This window comes from Gopherus flavomarginatus, chromosome 2 (genome assembly GCF_025201925.1).
Source record: "Gopherus flavomarginatus isolate rGopFla2 chromosome 2, rGopFla2.mat.asm, whole genome shotgun sequence".
Taxonomy (NCBI): Eukaryota; Metazoa; Chordata; order Testudines; family Testudinidae; genus Gopherus; species Gopherus flavomarginatus.
This window is the reverse complement of record NC_066618.1, coordinates 102159789-102181101: the sequence shown is the minus strand read 5'-3', so window position 1 is coordinate 102181101 and position 21313 is coordinate 102159789. Positions and strand designations below refer to the sequence as shown.

General features: G+C 42.5%; 1 protein-coding gene and 1 long non-coding RNA gene across 2 annotated transcripts in view; one reads left to right on the top strand and one right to left on the bottom strand.

Moving 5' to 3' along the window:
- Positions 1–21313, top strand: part of LOC127043773 (uncharacterized) — a 489959-nt gene that overhangs the window by 120519 nt on the left and 348127 nt on the right. The window lies entirely within an intron of this gene.
- The window catches only part of CUL1 (cullin 1), a 95254-nt gene that overhangs the window by 17617 nt on the left and 56324 nt on the right, over positions 1–21313 (bottom strand). The window contains exons 7-9 of the mRNA XM_050937695.1: positions 12382–12545; positions 5547–5709; positions 1701–1831 (exon numbers count right to left, since the gene is read on the bottom strand). Coding sequence (XP_050793652.1) covers positions 1701–1831; positions 5547–5709; positions 12382–12545 — 458 coding nt within the window. The remainder of the gene's footprint in view (positions 1–1700; positions 1832–5546; positions 5710–12381; positions 12546–21313) is intronic.

Below are 21313 nucleotides of genomic sequence, written 5' to 3'. Positions count from 1 at the left end.
TATGGTGTCAAGATTCATCAAGGGCCTGGAGCGACTATACCCTCAGGTCAAACGGCCTACCCCTACTTGGGACATGAACTTTGTCTTGACCAGGCTCATGGCGCCCCCCTTCGAACCCTTAGCCACATGCTCGCTGCTGTACCTGTCCTGGAAAGTGGCCTTCCTAGTCGCTATCACATCGGCTCGCCGAGTCTCGGAGCTTCGGGCTCTGACCGTGGACCCTCTGTATACGGTGTTTCATAAGGACAAGGTACAGCTGCAACCGCACCCGGCGTTCCTCCCTAAGGTCGTCTCCGCCTTCCATATTAACCAAGACATCTTCCTGCCAGTCTTTTACCCAAAGCCGCATTCATCCCGAAGAGAGCAACAGCTCCATTCCTTGGACGTCCGAAGGGCTCTCGCGTTCTACATTGAGAGAACTAAACCCTTCAGACGTTCACCACAATTGTTTGTGGCAGTAGCGGAACGCATGAGAGGCATGGCAATCTCCTCCCAGCGTATCGCATCATGGGTCACATCCTGCGTCAGGATATGTTACGACTTGGCCTGCGTGCCAACGGAGGCCCTTACTGCCCATTCTACCAGGGCTCAGGCTTCGTCTGCCGCGTTTTTGGCTCATGTCCCCATACAGGAAATCTGCCGTGCGGCCACTTGGTCTTCTGTGCACACCTTCGCATCACACTATGCACTGGTCCAGCAAGCTAGAGACGATGCCGCTTTCGGCGCAGCGGTTTTACAGTCCGCAATGTCTCGCTCCGACCCCATCGCCTAGATAAGGCTTGGGAATCACCTAATTGGAATGGATATGAGCAAGCACTCGAAGAAGAAAAGACAGTTACTCACCTTTGTAACTGTTGTTCTTCGAGATGTGTTGCTCATATCCATTCCACACCCACTCTCCTTCCCCATTGTCGGAGTAGCCGGCAAGAAGGAACTGAGGAGAGGGTGGGCCAGCAGGGGTATATATCAGGCGCCATACCGGCGCCACTCCAGGGGGCAACCTGCTGGCTCACCGAGTGTTGCTAGGGTAAAAAGTCTCCGACGAACGTGCACGCAGCGCGCGCACACCTAATTGGAATGGATATGAGCAACACATCTCGAAGAACAACAGTTACAAAGGTGAGTAACCGTCTTTTTTTGAGAGCTACAGACTTGAAAAGAAGCTCTATGAAGCTCAAAAGCTCGTCACTTCCATTAACAGAAGTTGATCAACAAGAGATATTACCTCAACCACCTGGTCTCAATTTTCTATAACCACATTCAGCATACATAATACTGTACACATCAGGTAAAAAAGGGCAAATTCATTAAAAAGCTTACAAGTTGAGAGGCACAAGTACATGTGATGCTGTACAGAGTAAAGAAATATGTGGTCATTAGACCTAGAATGCGTCTTGAAATGGTATGTTTCATGGTTTTTGAAGGGAGGAATTTATTCAAAGGGTTAGTTCAAGCAAACGGGTCAACGTAAACGAAGGCAAAAATTGAGCAGTGGGTGAAGGAGAAAAGAAGGAGGTTGGCAAAAAAAGCAGTAATACAGTTGTACTGCAGTTATTTTATTTTCAACCTACTGTAACCATTTAGTCCCAGCTGTTTTATTCTGAAGGAATACACACACACAGGACTATCAGAGGCATTCACCTCTCACAAAATGAGCTGTTAGCAGTCAGATACAAAACTACATCTGAAAAGATACTTGCATTTAGAGCAGCTTCTCCACATTTCTCAATAGCAGCTAGACCCTGATTATGAATGTGCGTTTCCAAGAGTTTTTTCAGCTCTCCGAGGCCATCCTGGATTCGAGATACAAGGTTATACATGCGTCCCAAGTCTGGAAAAAAAGGAAGACAATCTCTCTCATCTGTATTAACACTAGGATTTCCTTTCTCCCAACACCACATTTCTGCATTTTTAAAGTGACCAAAGAACTGACCCACACATTTGTCAACATATGCATACTTGCAAGTATTATCACATAAGCCAAACAATTTAAACTAAACAATTCCACAGTGGTGCAAAAAACTAGATGGCACTGAAGGACAAAAACTTGCTATAATAAAAAATATTCTGATTAAACTACTTCTTACTTCTAGTACACTTATACACAAATCAAGAACAAAGATCAAGATATAAACTACAGTAAATGTTAACTTCTGTCTAGTTTTCATAAAGTTTCTACATTTGAGAGGTGTCATACGTCACACAACTTACTTTAAACTTTGAGTATGTAAATTAGGCCTTTTTGCATCCAAGTCTTCTACAATAAATACCACTGTTTCAGCACCACCAGTAGTAACAGTGGTGGGAGTGCTAATGTAGCGTGGGCTCCAGCTGGCCACCAGCATAAGCACTGTATTCTGTAATCCTGCTCAGAGCAAGCATGGTACTTAAAACCTCAGGAACCCCCTGCAGCTTTCTTTTCTTTTAAAACATGCTAATGCTCCCACTGGTGGGAACAAAACAGCATTAGCAACCATGGGAAATCTGAGGCAAAAAAAAAATCAAGTGTAGACATGGGCTTGGAGTGAAACCTGAAAAAGTGAGTTATCTGCAAATTTTGTTACAGAAGAGTGCTACTGCCTCCCCAACCCCTTGTTTCAGGGGGAAACATTCAATGACTGCTAGGTTTCAATACATTCTATAATTTGTTTTATAAGCCCAACTAAAAAGAAAGGGATGATTGTCAAGAGCCCGACTACAAAACTCAAGGTCACAGGATGAAAAACAATGTGCTCCTCATTGGACATAATTTTGCAATATGTTAAAGACTTATATAAAAAAAAAACAAAAAACAATAGCTTGCAGCCTAGATTTTCCAGTGTTCAACTCAAAGGGGTGTGATTCCAGAGGGCAGGTACTCAGCCCTTTCCGAAGATAAGGCCCTTTTTAAGGTCTCAAATTGGGCACCCAAAAAAAACAAAACACAAAATCACTAGTTACTATAGAAAATCTTGGCCTCAGTAAATAGATACTCAAACTTAGAGGTAAAGGACCAGATTAGCTATTATGGACTAGGTACTCAGAGATGTGATAATCCAATAGGGGATATGTTAGGCTTTTCAGCCATATCCTACCATTGAGTGGTGTGGGACTTTTCTGTACATACTCTGAGCAATTTATTAGAAATCTCAAATTACTGGATGTTCAGTAAAATGGAGAGAAGGCAGTAGGATTGCTTGCTTATACCAAAATACAAAACACACAAAAAATGGTGCCCTTTACTGCTCCTTTATTATCATGTGGCGCAGTAGAGACTCCTATATTAACGATGGCTAACCCTTTCCATTATAACTCTACTTTCAGTCACTTATAACTTGGTGACTTTCAGGATGATATATAAAGACTGTCTCAAACTTATTCTGAAAAAGTTTTTCTGTATAGTTTTATATATACACATGTCAGGAATATCGGATCCTCAGTTCCCTCTTTTTGTTTCAGGAGCCTGGGAAAATCTTTGGAGGACCTGAACAATAATGCTGTGTGAGAATGTAACTCATGCTGTTGCTAGCCATATCTTAAAAGTAAGGGAACAAGGGTTGTTGCGTTAGATTGTCTATACTTGAAAGTAAATGGAAGACAAAAGCAACAAGCTTGCTGAAACTTTCACGGATTTATGAGGTAATTTTTCCTAAGTCATCTTATATCCTGTGTCCAATAAAGATAAATTATTTCTTGCATTAATTCCACTGAAGTGCCTAGATACCGGTTGACTAATGCACACCATGTCCTGTATTATTACTTGCATAATATGTTTAAGCAATTACACAACACTTCACAAGTGAGTGGTCTGTAATACAGTTTGCCTAACATACCTCACATATGGAAGACCTCAAAGGCAGCATGTTTCCATGAGATGAGCTATAAAGAATATACTATGGCGTGTAGCTATATAAAGTTTTCATTGCTGAGTTTAAGATAATCTAAAACAGTTTACTTCAATGTTTCATGAGGTTACATCCAATGACTGGAGACTTGACTTGGCTAGATACAGATGATTTATATTAAGCTTGAATTCCCGGGCAATAGGTTAATGCAGCTGTTTCTAGCCATGTTGAGTCACAAGACACTGGAGCTTAAAGTGATCAAAGAACATTTATCGTCAGTTGTGCAAGTGGAACCAGTTTAAGAGGAAAGGAAACTTTTTAAAAAGTAGTAGCTGCTCAGAGATTTAGAATCATAGAGGTCGGTAAAATTAATGCACAGAGACTGGTGAGGTGGATAAAGATGCACGCTAAATGTATTAAGAAAAGGTATTTATCACCATATGGTATACACAAGAGCTCACATGAACCATTATAAACTTAGTACTTTTTTTTAAAGTGAGTTAAAGGCTGATTAGACAAAGAATTTTTCATGATTGGGGAAGAAATTTATATTTTCAGAAGGGATTTATATTTTAAAAAGGCGTTAGTTTCTTATTGTTCCGTATCCATATTTTGCAAAATTGCTTCAATTAGGTGGGAAAGAAATTTCTGATTTACAGTGCCAGTCACTTAACAGCTATTTTGAGAGGTAACTAGTGTACACCAATTTAGCTACAGTTTTAGCTAGCAACAGTTTATCTTTTTGATCAATTAACCCCACTGATTTGTCTTTTTTTTTTTTTTTAAATCTTAGGTATGGATATTTTTAGTAAAAATAAATGGTTTCTTAGCTCTTCTTCCACTAGCGAAGGAAGGGGATCACTAGCCTAACTTCATCAGATAACCCTTAGTACCTTTGACAAAAATAAGCAGTGCTGGCCACTCTAGTCTTCCATTACAGTTGTTTTTAGTAATTATTTCTTTATGTTATCTCAGCTACTTCACTCAAAATTTCTTCAGAACTTTCAGATTAATACCTTCCAGCTCTGGAGATTTATCATATCATATATTTAGTTCTATCACTTTCTTTTTTAAATCTTTATTTCAGACAGAGCACACCTTCATTTCCTGTAAAGCTTACCTCCAGATTGATGTAACAACATCTACGGTGAAGAGTTCTACACAAACAAATCACTTAGCCAAAGGCATATTCTTGAGAAATTATTTGAAGTGTAATAGGTATAAGACTTCTGTGGGAGAGACAGTGGCTCTGCGAAATGCCAAGATTTAGTGTCTTGCAGAAGACACAGTCAAATATCGGGATAGCTATCTATTCCTCAAATTCTCTCTCTCAGCTCTTATAGTCTCCATTTTAGATTATCTACTGAAGTTTATATTCATTTCTAGAAGCATCACTTAAGACCCATTTCTGCTAATAAAAAGGATCTCTTTTTGCCTGAGAGAGGTCTACTTGATCTTATCATGCAATCATTCCCCCTCTTTTTCTTATGCATTCCATCTGTGACTAACCAGTATTTTGAGAAGACACCAAGTTGATCCTATGGATTTCATTTTATTAAAATTTCCCATTTCTCAGATTTTCAAATTTATTTATTTACTGTTAACCCTATCTCTTGATGTAACCCCAGCAAAGACATCATAGTTAGCAATATTATAATCACTAGTACCATTAAGGGGCATCATCTCTGAGAAACTCTCAAACTGAAATTAGAATCAACTCACCTTCATTTTTGTCAGCATCCAGTAAGTTCTGAAACTCTGTATGAAAAATCTCCAAGTGTTTTTCAATAAGTACTTGCTCGCATTTTCGTGCTAATTCATCCTGCGTACTTTCATGGAGATAAACCTGAACTCTACGCTGTTCCTCCAAAAGACGAGCTTCTGCCTATAGAACAAAGATACATTCACTAACGTATAACAGCCGAAATAGAACAGTATTAAAACTAATGACTACAGTGTAAACTTTTTTTTTTTTTTTTAGGAATGTTGATGTAACATTATAGCTGTCTATTTAAATACAGAGAATACAGTTCTCACAGGAAAAATAGTGTGACTCCTTTTTATTTACAGGTAATATTCTGTGTTAGTGTCCACATCATTAATTTTATACCTTAAACTGTTGAAACGGAAAAACGTCACTGAGAAAATATTTTCATCCTATGCCTCTTAACAGAAAATGTTTAAAAAAAAAAAAAAGAGAAAGAACCAAGTCAGAGCACCTATAGAGTTTAAGACATCAGGCTTTGCAGTGCACTGTTAAAAATAAACATGAACAGAAAGTCCTCCATACTTACACAAAAATTAACAGACAAAAATAGACAATTTTACAGTATGTGCACAACATGAATTCATTTGAGTGTTCATAAATATACAGGATTATTAAAACATTCCAAAACTCAAACTGCACCAGCATTTATTTTGACCCATGGAGCCTTCCAAATATATGTTTCTGCTGATCCAAAATCCTAACAGTCACTAGGGAAATAGTGTTTATTCCAAAATGTAAAACTGAATTTGTTTATACAGCCACCAATTTATCTCTATTTTGTTTGTAGAATGTGCTCAAGATTCTCTTTATGATCTGTAAGAACAGTATGTTAGATGATGGGACACGTGTGGCCCCCCCACTGCAGATTACTGATATTTTTATTAAAAAATCCATCACTATAGAAGGGAAATTAGAAGACAAGTTTATTCATATTCCTAATACTTAAATGTATGGACTAAGCATGAAAGACAACATTAGGGATAAGACCACAATGAGTTTTAAACCTACACATTAGACAGACAAAGTCATTGTATAAAATAAAATTTTCCAATTATGCAGACACTAGTCTTTAGCTAAAACCATTTCTATAAAAGGCATTACATACTCATCATCTCTTCCGATGACATGCATGTGGATAACAAGCTTCAACAGTTACAACAGTAAGGATTGAAAATATTACAAACAAAATCAAGAATTTTGGAAAGGATATAAAGCCCCATAGCTTCACGGGAAAAGCCAATTTCAAGCCAGTGGGGATTTGGAATCAACCTTCCATACAAGCAAATTATTCTTTAATTGCTCAACTGCAAGGTTTACTGCACCTTCTTCTGAAGCATCTGGTACTCACCAGTATCCAGAATATTGGACTAGAAGGACAGCTGGTTTGCTTCCTGGCAATTCCTACATTTCTATGAGTCAAGAGACTTCATTGCTTATCCCCTTCTTACAGGTAGCATTGTATCAAGAAATTTATCAGCCAAAAGGGAACAGTAAACTTGGAATCTATTCATTTCCAAAAAATGAGCTCAAAATAATTTCTGATACTGCACTTGCTCAAGTCCCCCTGCCAATTTCTGTGCTTTCATAATTCTATTTTAAGAAGCATTTCACAAAGCAAGAGGAGGGAGACACACCCACAAAAACAATAATGGAAATCAGCTGATCATATAGAAGAAATACACAGACCAGGAAAAAGTAAATATTTCTTTATCCTGTTGTAATAATCTTAGGTGTTTCAGGTAACAACAGCAGATAAACCTCAGATTGAATTTATGATTTTTAAATTTGATGGGGGTCTCTATGAATCCATCCTTTTCCTATGCATACACAGGCCATCCCAGCTTTACTCCTCCCCATTTCCTACGGAGGGAGAGATTTGCTGAGTTGAGAGGAAATGTGCTATCTGCATGGCTAAATGTCCATTTGTCAACTCCAATCAAGAAATTGACTGGAACCCTCTTACACCATAAATCATATCTGAACCTCCACATGCTGAAAAGTTTGTTGACACCAATGTACTAAAGTAGTGTGGGTTTAGAAATTATTGTACAATACCATTTATCCTCACTGAGAAATTAGCACATGGCAGTTAAGCATGAAAGCCATGTGAGTCAATCAAGTGCAAATTGCTTTTTGTGGTCTCACTTTACCAATATAAATGATTGTTTCAAGCACATTTGCTAACATTTAGCTGGGTGGCTTGCAACAGCCTTCCTTGCACCTGTCTTAATTGATGCCTTACACAGCCGTATTACAATTTACCATCTAAGTAATTAATTATGGGGAGAATGATTCTGTTCCAGGCATTTATATTGCACAAATCACCAAGTATATGAGCACATGGATTGTCTGATTAGGAAACTGAGGAAAAATTAATCCTCTTGCGATGTTGGAGTTGGAACACTTCAAGGACACAATATATACACACTGAAGAGGAAAAAGCAGGAGAAATAATCTAATATCTAATCACAACTAAACAGTTCTGATAACTTGTGCGGGTATTTCTATCAGTGTAGCCAGAGCATAGAAAAGAAAGAAATTCATTTCAGTGATCTAGTATCTAGCCCAACTGCACACTGGGCCACATCCCTTGGTCTGCATGTGTTGTGTGTGTTCCATCCCCATTTAGACTGATGTCTAAAGTGCAGTTTTTTCGGTTTTGTCAGCTGAATTCTTATGAGGGCTGTTCAGCTGGGATTGGGAGTTTGATTTCCACGCTGGAGCATCCTTTGTGAGGAGAAATTAAGATGGTGAAGGTGGTTGTGGACCCAGAGTGTTAGAATTTGCCCTCAGACTGTGATTCCCAGTGAGGCTGTGCATTTCCTTTCTAAAGATTTCCTCTGCCCTTGGAGAGCTTTCATCTCTCTCTCCAGGCTTAAAATCATCATCTTGGAGGGCAACAAGTAACCTTTTGTGTAATTTTCAGGCCTCCAAGGTTGTCTCTGATCTTGTTAAATTCTATACATTTGCCACTAATCCCTGGTTCTTGCAATGACCTTCAGACAGCTTTTTTGATGTCCTGCAGTGAGGAAGCCTAGATGAACCCATAGTTTAGATTGAGAATTACTGTACTGGGATTCCTTCACTCTTCAGTGCTGCAGCTAATACTGCCTTTATTTTTATTTGTGTGTGGTGTGGTTCTCTCTCTTTTTATTTTTTATTTAGGGAGGCCAGACAAAGCCAGGGCAATAAATCAAAAGGGAAACAGGAATCGCTGATTCAACAATTACTGGAACATGAAGATAAATGTTTATGAAGTTGACTGACTCTCAGTAACTACCCCAAATCCAATGATGCTAGGGGGATGGCTTTTAATGTATCCACTTTGAAATTTTTGTAGATTATCCATTTTAAAACCAAAGACCAAGCTACCTCCTTCCAGTCTATGAGGTATAATGAAATGGAATAGAGAGTGCTCTTGATACAACTATAACTAGGACCATGGTTCCAAAGCACATAAGCATGTTTTCATTACAGCATTGGTTCTCAAACTAGGGCTGTTGCTTGTTCAGGGAAAGCCCCTGGTGGGCCAGGCTGGTTTGTTTACGTGCTGCGTCCATAGGTTCGGTCGACTGCGGCTCCCACTGGCTGCGGTTCACCGCTTCAGGTCAATGGGGGCTGCAGGAAGGGCGGTCAGCACAGCCCTCAGCCCGCACCACTTACTGCAGCCCCCACTGCATTAGAGTACACAAAAAGCTCTGGGAAGGAAGACAGGATCACTTTGAAGAGTGGGGGAATTTACTGATGTCAATATAACAGCCATTATCTGAGAAAAAACCAAAATATTTATTCTGCATACAATAAGACTGACCCAAGGAACCAGGCTGGAAATTGTCATAGAATCTTTATCCAACTTGTTCCTTATTGTCTGAGAGAGACTTGACAATGAAACTATCCAAGAATTTCAGATCTTGATTGGAACAATTTTGTAGGGTCCATCACCATAGAATTTCTAGAAAAGATAGATTATTTAATAATCCACTTCTATAGAAACCAGTCTTGTAAGGAAGTGGTTTAATGGTTGTTTTCTTTGTGTTTTTTTCAGTGTTTCTTCTCTCTAGGGGCTACATACACCATTTAGGTGCCACTGACACTTCGAAAACCACCCGAGTTGGCACCTAAATCCTCATGCCACCTAAATTTCTATCAGTTGGCATTTGCAAAGCCACCAAAGCCCTGAGGTTTCCCCACAGCTAATGAGCAATTTGGAGCCCTGGGTAAAATGAAGTTACTCAGGACCCCTTGTGATGAAAGATTTTGCCTCAGTTGTTCAAACTACCTTAAAAAGGAAGGTTTGCAGAAAAACCTCAGGAGGAGATTTAAAATCAGAAAAATTATAACTTGCTTAATTGGATATAAAAGAGTAGTGGTAGTGTCAGGCCCCTTTAGGATGCTTAGACTAGTAATTAGTTTTAAGAATAAATCTTTAATTAACTAGAAATTAATTGTAGTATAAATTAGAAAATCCAGTAATGGAGGGTGATGTAGTGGAAGATTCCATTTCTAAGGCACTTAGGAGTCCATTACCTATGATGTAATAAGTTCACTTCCTATGATGTAATGATAAATTCCACTTCAGCAAAATCCCATAGAACTACATTGCAGCCCATAAGAATACATGGGGCTTCCAAACAGGAAGTAGCTAGGGGTCATCCACAGGTCAGCTGAAAACCCCCCATAGGAATATATTGTAGCCCATAGGAATACATGGAACTTCCAGTGAGGAGGAGGAACTAGTCACATATTGGTACACGTGACTAGGAGTAGCTTGGCACAGAGCCAGCAAAAAACTGGAAGTTGATTGGCTCAGCCTGGGTGACCAAGTCGTATATAAGGGTGACAGCCAGCAGGGTAAACGCTGTAGTGGGATCAGGGACCTGGACGAAAGAAGAGGCTGCAAGACACTTGAAAAGATGACAATGCTTAAGGAACAGTGGCAGAAGCCTCGGCGGAACCCTGAGAAGAGAGAGCTGCCTGAAAAGCAGCTACTGCAGCAGCAGCAACTGCAGAATTCCAAGGTTGCTCCAGACAATGGCTGTTTCCGTTACCAAGCCACCCAGAAGCCACTGCAGCAGCTACCAAGTGGGCTTCCGTCTCTTCTACCTGAGGAGCTGTTTTATCTCAGGAGCAGGCAGCTGCTCAACACAGGAACTAGCAGCTAGAGACCACCGGCGACAGCAGTCAACAGCTCGTAAAGAAATAGCCACTGGCAGTCATCAAACTCTAATTGTGACAGAGCAGAAGGACCAAAGACGGTCTCAGGGATTTTAAGAAAGCTCTTGTAAGTTTAATCCTTCTTCTATTTACTATCCAAGAGTGTGTGGGTTTCGTTTGTAAATAAAGCTGGCTGGCTGTGGTATGAGGGCTGGGGGCGTGAAAGGAGGGTGCAGGAGTCAGGGCCCAGGGCTGGCGACATGTGAGGGGGTGCAGGAGTCAGGGTATGGAGTGGCTAACCTGGTTTAGATGCCTAACTCCAGGAGAGGCTTTGCAGTTGAGGATCCTGATCAGAGGGAGGTGTCTATCTGTGGCCCATTAGCCAGGTGCACCTGGTCAGCTACTAGGCACCTAAGCCCTTCTCTTCGGCTTCACTCTGGCTAAGTTAGGTGGCTCATAGCTCAGCTTGCTGACTTTTGAGGATCCCTTTCTTAGGTGCGTAAATCTCTGCTTGTATTGTACAGAGAACCTAAGCACATACCTCAAGACCAATGATCTCCCTAAGCAACAAGAAGTTAGGGATAGGAACAATGAGCAGATCAAGACCTAAGTACCTTTGAGGATCTGGACCTTTGTCTCTTAACAGGAAAGGCAACTTTTGGTGGAGATCGCTTCAATTCTAAACCAAGCAATGATTTTAGAATGCAATATTCAGCACTCTTCCTGTTTGCACTCACATTTCATCCTCCACACATGAGCCTCAATCATTTTGGGAGTCCATATGGATTTCAGCTGCAGGAAGGACAAAGGATTTGAGCGAACCAAGTCACAACAAAGTGGTCACCAGATTCAGGGCACATTAATATCTGTCATTTCGATGTGTATATCAGCTAATAGGCTGCACAATTACTCTTTGAAGCTTGGCAGAATAAAAAGTATTTGGAAGAGTGCAGATGATAGGCATCAATTAAAGCAAAAATGCAAAAGCCACAAACTGACTTGTTTTAATGTCAAAAAAGAGGAGACGATATATTGTCAGCACCAATATACCTGGGCCATGGGGAAGCGGCATCTGAAATATCTTCACGCTGCAAACCAAGCAAAAAAGACTTCTCCCTCCCTTGCTGGAATAACAAATGCTTTCAAAGAGAATTCTGCCAAACTTTCCCTAAAACCTGCTTCTCGATGAAAATAGGATTTTGCCTTGCCAATGAAGGTAAGGCCTAACAGTGCAGGCCTTTCGGTACTGTTTATGAGGCCAGCTCCCAGTGCTGGAACTGAACCCATGAGCCTGTAGACCCCAAGACACAGTTAATAGCTTTTTCACTGGAAAAGCTGACAGGCCTTTGACATATCTGAATTTATTCCATCACCTCTTTTGCTTTGCCCATTAAGGAGTGTTTCAAATAACTGTAAATATATTGAAGAGGGAGGAATTTCAAACCAGCTAAGAGCAACAAAGATAGGAATAAGAACATCTCTGTCCAAATGGCACTGGAAAGAAAGCAAATAGTTTTTACTTTACTACAATAATTAGCATCTGAAGAACTCGATATCTATGTTAGTGCTTACCTCTAATGGACAGCCAGATCCAGGAAATAAGCACTGAACGCCAGCTACTTAATAATAGCTCACCTTTTTCATGTATTCTGTTACGGGGTTCTGTTGCAAGAATTCAGTACTTTCTCTTGTATAAAACCTCTCTGTGTCAGCGAGAAACTGAGATTCAAAAGACTCTTTATAGACAGTTAGTGTAGGTCCCTTTGCAAATGCATCATCTTCATTCAGTCCCAGTTCCACTAAAAAACAAAGTATGCAATGATTAATTTATCCTCCGTTAAATGATCTACTGTACATTGAGTGTTTAGTTCTCTGTGCAATTAATTATAAATCCCAGAAGTGCATCCTTAATTCTAAACCAATAATGTGCACTGAGAGACGCCCCAATTAATCAGGAATCTATTCTGTATATAAAAATTAATTCAAACAACTTCATTAAGGATAGATGAAATTGTGGTTGACAATGTGTGCTTACAGTTTTCATCTAAATAAAAACTCAAATTGATTTTCACAACTTGACCTTTGGAACAAAGGTATTCTTTTAGCCTCTTGTACATCTTCCTTGAGACAGGTATGTATTTCAACTAGTGAATAAAGTGGCCTTTATTTAATCAATCATATCATAGCATTTAAGAGCCCCAGGCTATGTCTATACTACAGCTGGGATCGACACTCTGAGATCGATCCATCAGTGGTCGATTTAGCAGGGCTAGTGAAGACCCGCCAAATTGACAGCAGATTGCTCTCCAGTTGACCCCTGTACTCTACTCCTGATGAGAAGAGTGAACTAAGTTGACAGGAAAGTTTCTCCTGTCGACTCCCTGCGGTGTGGACCCCGTGGTAGCTCAACCTAAGGTACATCAACTTCAGCTATGTTATTCACGTAGCTGGAGTTGCGTAGCGTAGGTCAACGTACTGCGGTAGTGTAAACATAGCCCTAGTCATGGAACAGGATCCACTGCACTAGGTGCTATGCAAAAAGAGAACAAGAAAACAGTTCCTGAAAATTGATAGTTCCTTCACACAAACCTGAACTTCAGCTGAGTTCAAAAGTCTGATAAATCCACTATATAAGGAAAAATCAGAACTGTAAGAAAAAGAATGTCCTTAAACTGTCCCAATGTATGAAAATACTGTGACATGCAGTTATCAGGAATTTAGACAGAACAGGGTCATCACATTCTAAGTCAATTAACTGTGAGAACTCCATAAAGAGTGCAGCCTTGAAAAAATGTGTTTTCCTGGAGAAGCTGGCAAAGGCAGCAATATAAAAATTGGCCAAGACTGTATGCCTTGGTCAGCTTCAAGCTGCTGATTGTACTACAGGAATACTTCCCTCCTCTGGGGAGTTTGAAAAAAAATGGGAATTACCTGATCATAAAGAGTTAGGGAAAAACACATAAAACCAAAGGCTGTGGGAGAAAAATGTGTGAACTGGGAGATTTGGGGGGGAAGGGAAGGAAAGAAGAAATATATGAAAAGATATATGAAAACTACAAAAGATGCACATAAGCAAAAGGGTAAGAAGAAAAACTTGGGGGCAGGGCAGGGGATGAGAGAGAAAGAAATAGATGCTTCTATGTTAACTAAAGCCAAAGGAAAAGGAAAAACCCCACCACCCCATAAGTAACGTTTTCCTTTTCCCCTCCCATTTTGAAAATATGCATTTGAGAAGGCAACACTGAGAGAAGACAAAAGAAAGAAACCAAATCTATATCTGAATGATCTCCTACTTTTAATATTAAGCACAATGACAATTTTTCCAGTAATGTGTAGGGAAATAAGCCACTCAATTCCCATTAACGCTAAATACACCCTTTCTTAAATTCTTAAGACAGCAACGATGTTCTAGGTTCTTCATTATTCTACAAAGAAATTCCACTATATATTTTTCCGTAAAGAAGGCACCTGGGAACATTATAATTCTTCCAAATGTTTATTCAATATTAAATCATAAAAGAGAATTGCTAACTTTTTCCATAGGTTGTTCATAATGTCAGAGTAAAAGATTAATGCCCTAGATCCTAGAAGCTGCTTCACCTGGGCAGAGACATTGACTTATTCAATAGCCTCTGCATGGGCAGCAGAAAGCAGCTTATGGAATCAGGACCTAAATAATTTTTTAAAATAAAAAGCCAGCATCAGACCCTTATAGTTTGTAGACATTGAAATTATGAGCTTTTGAGTTTAGTCACTGAAAAGATAATTAGACAAGATGATTTATTTAGCCCGTTACTTCTGACAACTTATGAGTATTATATTAGAATATGTATGTATGCACATGGATATACACATACATGGTTCAGAATTTATTAGTATTTGAAATTTATTTTATAAAAATAATGACGTCATAATAATACATAAGAACTCACTCCAGTGTACTACTGTTAAATTTGCTGAAAGACAGAAAGAGACTACTCTTGGCAAGAGTAAGGATGAGCAAAGTTTGACAATTATGAAATACATTTAATAGATATACACTGCAAGGAAGATTGTGAAATTCACATTATAGAAAGACATGTAAAGCACCAGATGCTTCATAGAAGAATTTCTCAAAAATCTTTGGAAATGGGGGGGGGAGGGGGAATCCCAAAACATCCAGGATTGGTACTAAAACCAGCTTAGACAACCCATTTTATCTTCAAAATCAAGTTCCAGGGCAGAAAACCTAGGAAGAATTGAAAAAAGACAGGCAAAAGACCCAGAGACTTTTAAAAGAATTAGTATTTCTAGTATACCTCTACCCTGATATAATGTGGTCCTTGGGAGACAAAAAAATCTCACCGCGTTATAGGTGAGACAGCGTTATATCGAACTTGCTTTGGCCCCCGTTCCTTGTTCCCTTACTGCCCCCTCCAGAGATCCCTGTCCCTAATCACTCCCAGGGCCCACCCCCTACCCAACCCCCCTCTCCCCTGACTGCTCTGACCTCTATCCACCACCACTCCCCACCCCCAGACAGGCACTCACTGGCAGCGGCGGGAAGCAGAGCAGCCCAGCACCAGTCCGCTCCACTCCGTCAGCTCCCAGCCATGGTGTTCCACTTCCCACCATCGGTGACTGCGGGGAGGTTGGGAAAAGGATGCCCCCCCCCCACCATTCACCTGTGGCAGGAAGCAGAGCGACGCGGCCCCAGCCCACTCTACTTTCCTTGTCCAGGTATGTCCCCCAGCTGTGTCACCAGGGGTCAGCTGGGGAAAGGTCCTGCACTCACCTGCTCGGCGGGAAGTTGAGTGCCACAGCTGGGAGCTGGCGGAGGGGAGCTGTCTGGGGCTGGGTTGCTCCACTTCCCACCACTGGTGAATGCGGGGAGGTTGGGGAAAAGATGCCTCCCACACTCACCTGCTGCAGGAAGTGGAGCGCTGTGGCTGGGAGGTGGCAGAGTGGAGCGAGCTGGGCATGGACTGCTCTGCTTCCGCCGCTGCTGGTGAGTGCGAGGGGGATCCCTTCTCCCAATCCCCCACCCCCAAGCAACACAACTGGAGTCGGAGCGAGGGAAGCAGAGCAAGCTGCTTCCGGTCCCCCGCTAATCCCCCGGGCCACTCTGGGACTGCGGGGCCCCCAAAAGTGCCCTCCCATAGCTCCTGCCACCCAGACCCTGGGGGGGAGCCCAGACCTCCCCCAAGACCCTCTGCCGCTTATTGAACCCCTCGGCCCCAGCCTGGCCCAGCACCCTTAACACGATGCTCAGAGCAGCGTATCAGAGCTTTACCGCATTGTATGCGAACTCGCGTTACATCAGGGTAGAGGTGTATTTCTTACCAAAGAACAATTTACAACTTCATAAAAGATCTATGGTAATAGCACTTATAACCAGAATATTTAAAGCACTGACAGAGGAAACTAAAACGGACGAGAAGTGTAATTATTTTTTCTCATTATAGTGAATCCAGTGAGACAGGTGTACAATTTGTTTGCATTGTGTGTTAAGGAAAACTACTTTAAAATTACTTAAGCTCCCTTCTTTAAAAGTGTTAAGGAACCAGTATAAAAGAAGGGGTTTGAAAAGAAGAAGCTCTTTGTGGAATTTTTTGCATTTTCTTGACAGCCATTACAGTAATTTAATATGGGTTTACAAAGAGAAAATTTTAATGTTTAACATGTAAATAAAGTTTAATACTTTAAAACAGTAGTTCTCAACCAGGGGGTATGTGTACCCCTGTGGGTACGCAGAGGTCTTCCAGGGAGTAAATTAATTCATCTAGATATTTGCCTAGTTTTACAACAGCACTAGCAAAGTCAGTACAAACTAAAATTTCATACAGACAATGACTTGTTTATACTGCTATAGATACTATACACTGAAATGTAAGTACAATATTTATATTCCAATTGATTTATTTTATAATTATGTAGTAAAAATTAGAAAGTTACCTTTTTAAGTAACAATGTGCAGTGATACTTTTGTATTTTTAGGTCTGACTTTGTAAGCAAGTAGTTTTTAGGTAAGGTGTAACTTGGGGGTATGCGAGACAAATCAGACTCCTGAAAGGAGGACAGTAGTCTGGAAAGGCTGAGAGACACCGCTTTAAAAAATATGTACGGTATTTTTACTGTGCATTTGAAATATAAGTCAGTTGCACGGGGAACAGTGAAATTTAGCTTTTTAAGCAGAAATAACTATAAATAATTAATGATTATGGAAACTGTATGACATTATGGTTTCCATAGTGAGTATCACAGAAACTAGCTCAAATGGCAACTTTCCCATTATTCATGTCAAAAGAAATTTAAAAAAAAACAAAAAACTTACAGATTGTTTGGATAAATAAGTTAGGCGCACACATAAATTAACATTCACTCACTCCCCTGCAGGACACAATATCAGAATTTAATGCAAATGAAAAAAAAATGTTTGTGTTGCAGCTCATATTTTTGTTCCAAAACAACATTTTTGTTCCAACTACAGCACAGTCTTCTTAAATAATTTCTTGGTAACAATGAAATGGAGATTATTACGTTTAACTGGCTGTTCTTTGAAGTGTGTGGTCCGTATCAGTATTCCACACATGCGATATGCATGTGTACCACATGTCTGAGTCCAGAATTTTTTGCAAGCAGTGTCTGTTATCCCGCACATGAGCCATAGCTCTTCTCATGCTCCAAACAGAAGGCGAAAAAGGTTGTGTGGACCGACATCACTCCAGTTTCCAATTCTTACTGTAGTTCAATCATTCTGCAGCACAGAGGACGGAGGGTGGGTAGTAGAGAACACACCTTGAAGAACCTCCAGTTACAGGTAAGTAACCTCCATTTCTTTGGTCAAGAAATGGTCCCTGTGTGTATTCCACACGTGGGAGATTAATAAGCAGTAGTGAGAGGGGTGGGTAAAAGGACACAGAAGTGTAGATGACTGTAGTACTGCTGCCCTCACAGCTGTACCCACAGTTATTGACTGGACCAGAACATATTGTCTCATGAAGGTATATGAAGACCTCCAAGAAGCTGCCCTACATATCTCTAGGAAGGCTCTATCTCTCAGCAATGCAGCTGAAGTAGCTGCACCGCCCCTCTGGAGAGGGAATATAAGATAGTTGGCAAGAAAGGGTAATACAACCTGAGATTCATTTTGAAAGTCTCTGCCTTGATATCGTTTGACCCCTTCATCTCTCTGCTATGGAAACAAATATATAAGGTATCTTTCTAACATCCTTCATTCTTCGCAAATAAAAAGCTAAAGTCCTCAGATGTCTACAGAATACCATCTCTCTTCATCTGAAGCAAGCGGATTACCTGATTCTCATGAAACTTTGAAACTATTTTAGGAAAGAATTTAGGGTGAGGTCGTAATAAGACCTTTTCTCTATAGAAAGAATTATAATGGTGGGTGCACCAGAAGCGCTCCGAGCTCACTGACTCTTCTGGCTGACATCATGGCTATTAGGAAGGCCACCTTCATGGAGTGAAGCCATGGAAGATGGAGATAGGCCACAGAGCCGTGAATGGAGATGGGCCACACAGCGTGTGTCTAGAGCACCTTTCAGAAGTGGTGTGCTGAGTATTTATTTATTCACTTTAAGGTTTCGCATACTGGTAATACATCTTAATGTTTTTTAGAAGGTCTCTCTCTATAAGTCTACATATTATATAACTAAACTATTGTTGTATGTAAAGTAAACAAGGTTTTCAAAATATTAAAGAAGCTTCATTTAAAATTAAATTAAAATGCTGATCTTATGCCACCAGCCTGCTTAGCCCAGTGTCGGCCTGGGGGTCCATTCACCTAGGCCAGCCATGGGCTGAGTGGGGCCTGTGACCGGGACCCCAGCTGGCAAGAGGCCGGCAGCCAGAACCCCAGGCTGGCAGCGGGCTGAGTGGGGCCGGCAGACAGAACCCCAGATCAGCAGCAGGCTGAGTGGCTCAGCCCGCTGCCAGTTTGGGGTTCCATCTGCTGGCTCTTGCCAGGCAGGGTCCCGCCTCCCGGCACCGCTCAGTCCACTGCTGGTCTGGGGTCCCGGCCCCGCTTACATAGAGTGGGTACCTACCTTCTCCCTGGTTCTGGCCCATTCTCTTCCTCTCTCTCTCTGCACTGAGCTGATGGTGGTGGTACACTGAGCACAGGGTTGGGGGTGAAGGAGCGGCCTAGGGGGGTTGGGGTGCAGTGTCTGGCCAGGAGCTAGAATGAGGGAGGGGGCTTATGGTTGGGGCAGGTGGTTTGGGTGTGGAGTGCTTACCTGGGCAGCTCCCACTTGGTGAAACGAGTGCAAGTGGGAACATGGGGGGTGCAGAAGCTCCAGTTTGGTGCTTAGCGTGGGGGCTGGGGATGTGGGCGGTGCAAGAGTCAGGGCTGGGGGTGCAGGGGGCTGGGTATGTGTGGAGAGTGCAAGAGTCAGGGCAGGGAGTGTGTGAGGAGGGTGCAGGAGTCAGGGCAGAGGGCTGGGGGCGTGGGGGCTGGGTACGTGTGGGGGTGCCAGAGTCAGGGCTGGGGCCGTGGGGGGGAGTGAAAGGGGCTGGGGTGTGAGGGGGGTGCAGGGGTCAGGGCAGAGGCCTGGGAGGTGGGCTGGGATTGGGGGAGTGCTCCCAGCTCCATGCCCTGAGCGGCTCATGGCAGAGAGCTGGAGAGATACGCCCTGATTCCATCCCCCTTCCCCAAGGCCCTGCTCCTGCCTCTTCTCCGCCTCCTTCCCGGTCTGAGCATTGAGGGCGCTGGGGTGCCTCTTCTCCCCTCCCTTGCAAGGGCCATCAGCAGCAGGGAGGGAGAGGAGGCGGAAAAGGGGGAAGCTTGGCTGCCAGCAGAGCCTGCCCTACAGCAGCAGCCGACAGGACCAAGATTCTGCCCCTTGCCCCCGCCACAGAGAACGGTAGGTGGGGGGCAGAGAAGAGCGGGCTGGGCTGGGCAGGATTTTTAATGGCATGCTGCTGTCTGCTGGGGTCCCGGCCGTCAGCCTCACTCAGCCCGCTGCCAGGGTTCAGCAGGGGGCTGAGCGGGGCCAGCAGTGGCTGCAGCGTGCCATTAAAAATCAGCTCACATGCCATCTTTGGCACATGTGCCATAGGTTGCCAACCCCTGGTCTAGAGGCTCAAAGGGGAGTTTAGTGAGTGATGAACAAACAAAATTGAGGTCCCACCGATGTGCAAACTTCACTAATGATTGAAAGGATTTAAGAATCCCCTTTAGAAATCTAGTTGTGACAGGATGACTGTTGTCCACTGGAGGATGGAAAGTGATGACCACTGCTAAATACACTCACAGAGAATTGAGCACAAGACCTGAAGACTTAAGTATAAGCAGATACTCTAAGACAGAATGGATCCAGCAGATTCTGGAGACGAGATTCGTTGAGAGACCAAAAGAAGAAATTCTTCCATGTTCCTTAGTAACAGCTTCTCTGCTTTGACTGAGGATGGATTGCAACCCTTTAGAAAAGTGCTTCTCAGAGCCGGACCACCACTTGTTCAGGGAAAGCCCCTGGCGGTCCAGGCCGTTTTTTTTACCTGCCGTGTCTGCAGGTTCAGCCGATCGCAGCTCCCACTGGCTGCTGTTTGCTGCTCCAGGCCAATGGGGGCTGCAGGAAGTGGCGCAGGCTGAGGGATGTGCTGGTCGTCCTTCCTGCAGCCCCCATTGGCCTGGAGCAGCGAACCACAGCCAGTCGGAGCCGCAATCGGCAGAATGTGCGGACGCGGCAGGTAAACAAACCAGACCGGAACACCAGGGGCTTTCCCTGAACAAGCAGTGGACCAGCTTTGAGAAGCACTGCTTTAGAACACAAGCACTCTATTTCTGAAACACATTCAAACGCCAGATCCTGAGTTGAAGCAGTCCTGGACTGGGGTGCTTGACCCTGCCCTTGTGCTGGGTTAGGTAGTCTGGCAATGTGAGGATGTTCATGGATAAGTGAACTGAGAACTTCAGCAGATCCATAAATCAGAACTGTCTCAGCCAGTTGGCCCCAGTCAAGATGACTCAACCTCTGTCTTCAAAGATTTTCTGTAGAACCTGTGATATCAATGGGATGGGAGAGAAGACACCGCAGGAGACCCTTCCATGATACCATGGCATCTTCCATCAAACCGTTGCCCAGGGCTGCTCTGGGGCAGTACCAAGGAAGTTTCTTTTTCTCCCGGTAGGCAAAAAGTTCCCAGGCCGGAATTCCCCACTGGGCTAAGATGTCATCAAGAACTGAATTGTGAATCTCCCATTTGTGATTGAGGAAAAATGTCTGCTCAAGCTGTCCAATAGGGAGTTTTACACCCCTGATAAATATGTTGCTAACAGGGTTATGTGATGGCAGTGCACCAATTCCAGAGGGTGACTGCCTCAATGCACAATGGGAGAGATCTCACCCACACACACCCACTTACATAAAATATGACTGCCATGTTGTTTGACATTATTTGGACGTGTCTGGATTGGGTGAGTGGGAGGAAGGGTTTGCAAGCACGATGGACTGCGCAGAGCTCTAGTAAATTGATAAGCATACAGGACTCCCATAGGGTCCAGATGACTTGCTCCATATGGAAACTCATGTGAACAACCCAACCCAAGAGGGAGGCATTGGTAAAAATG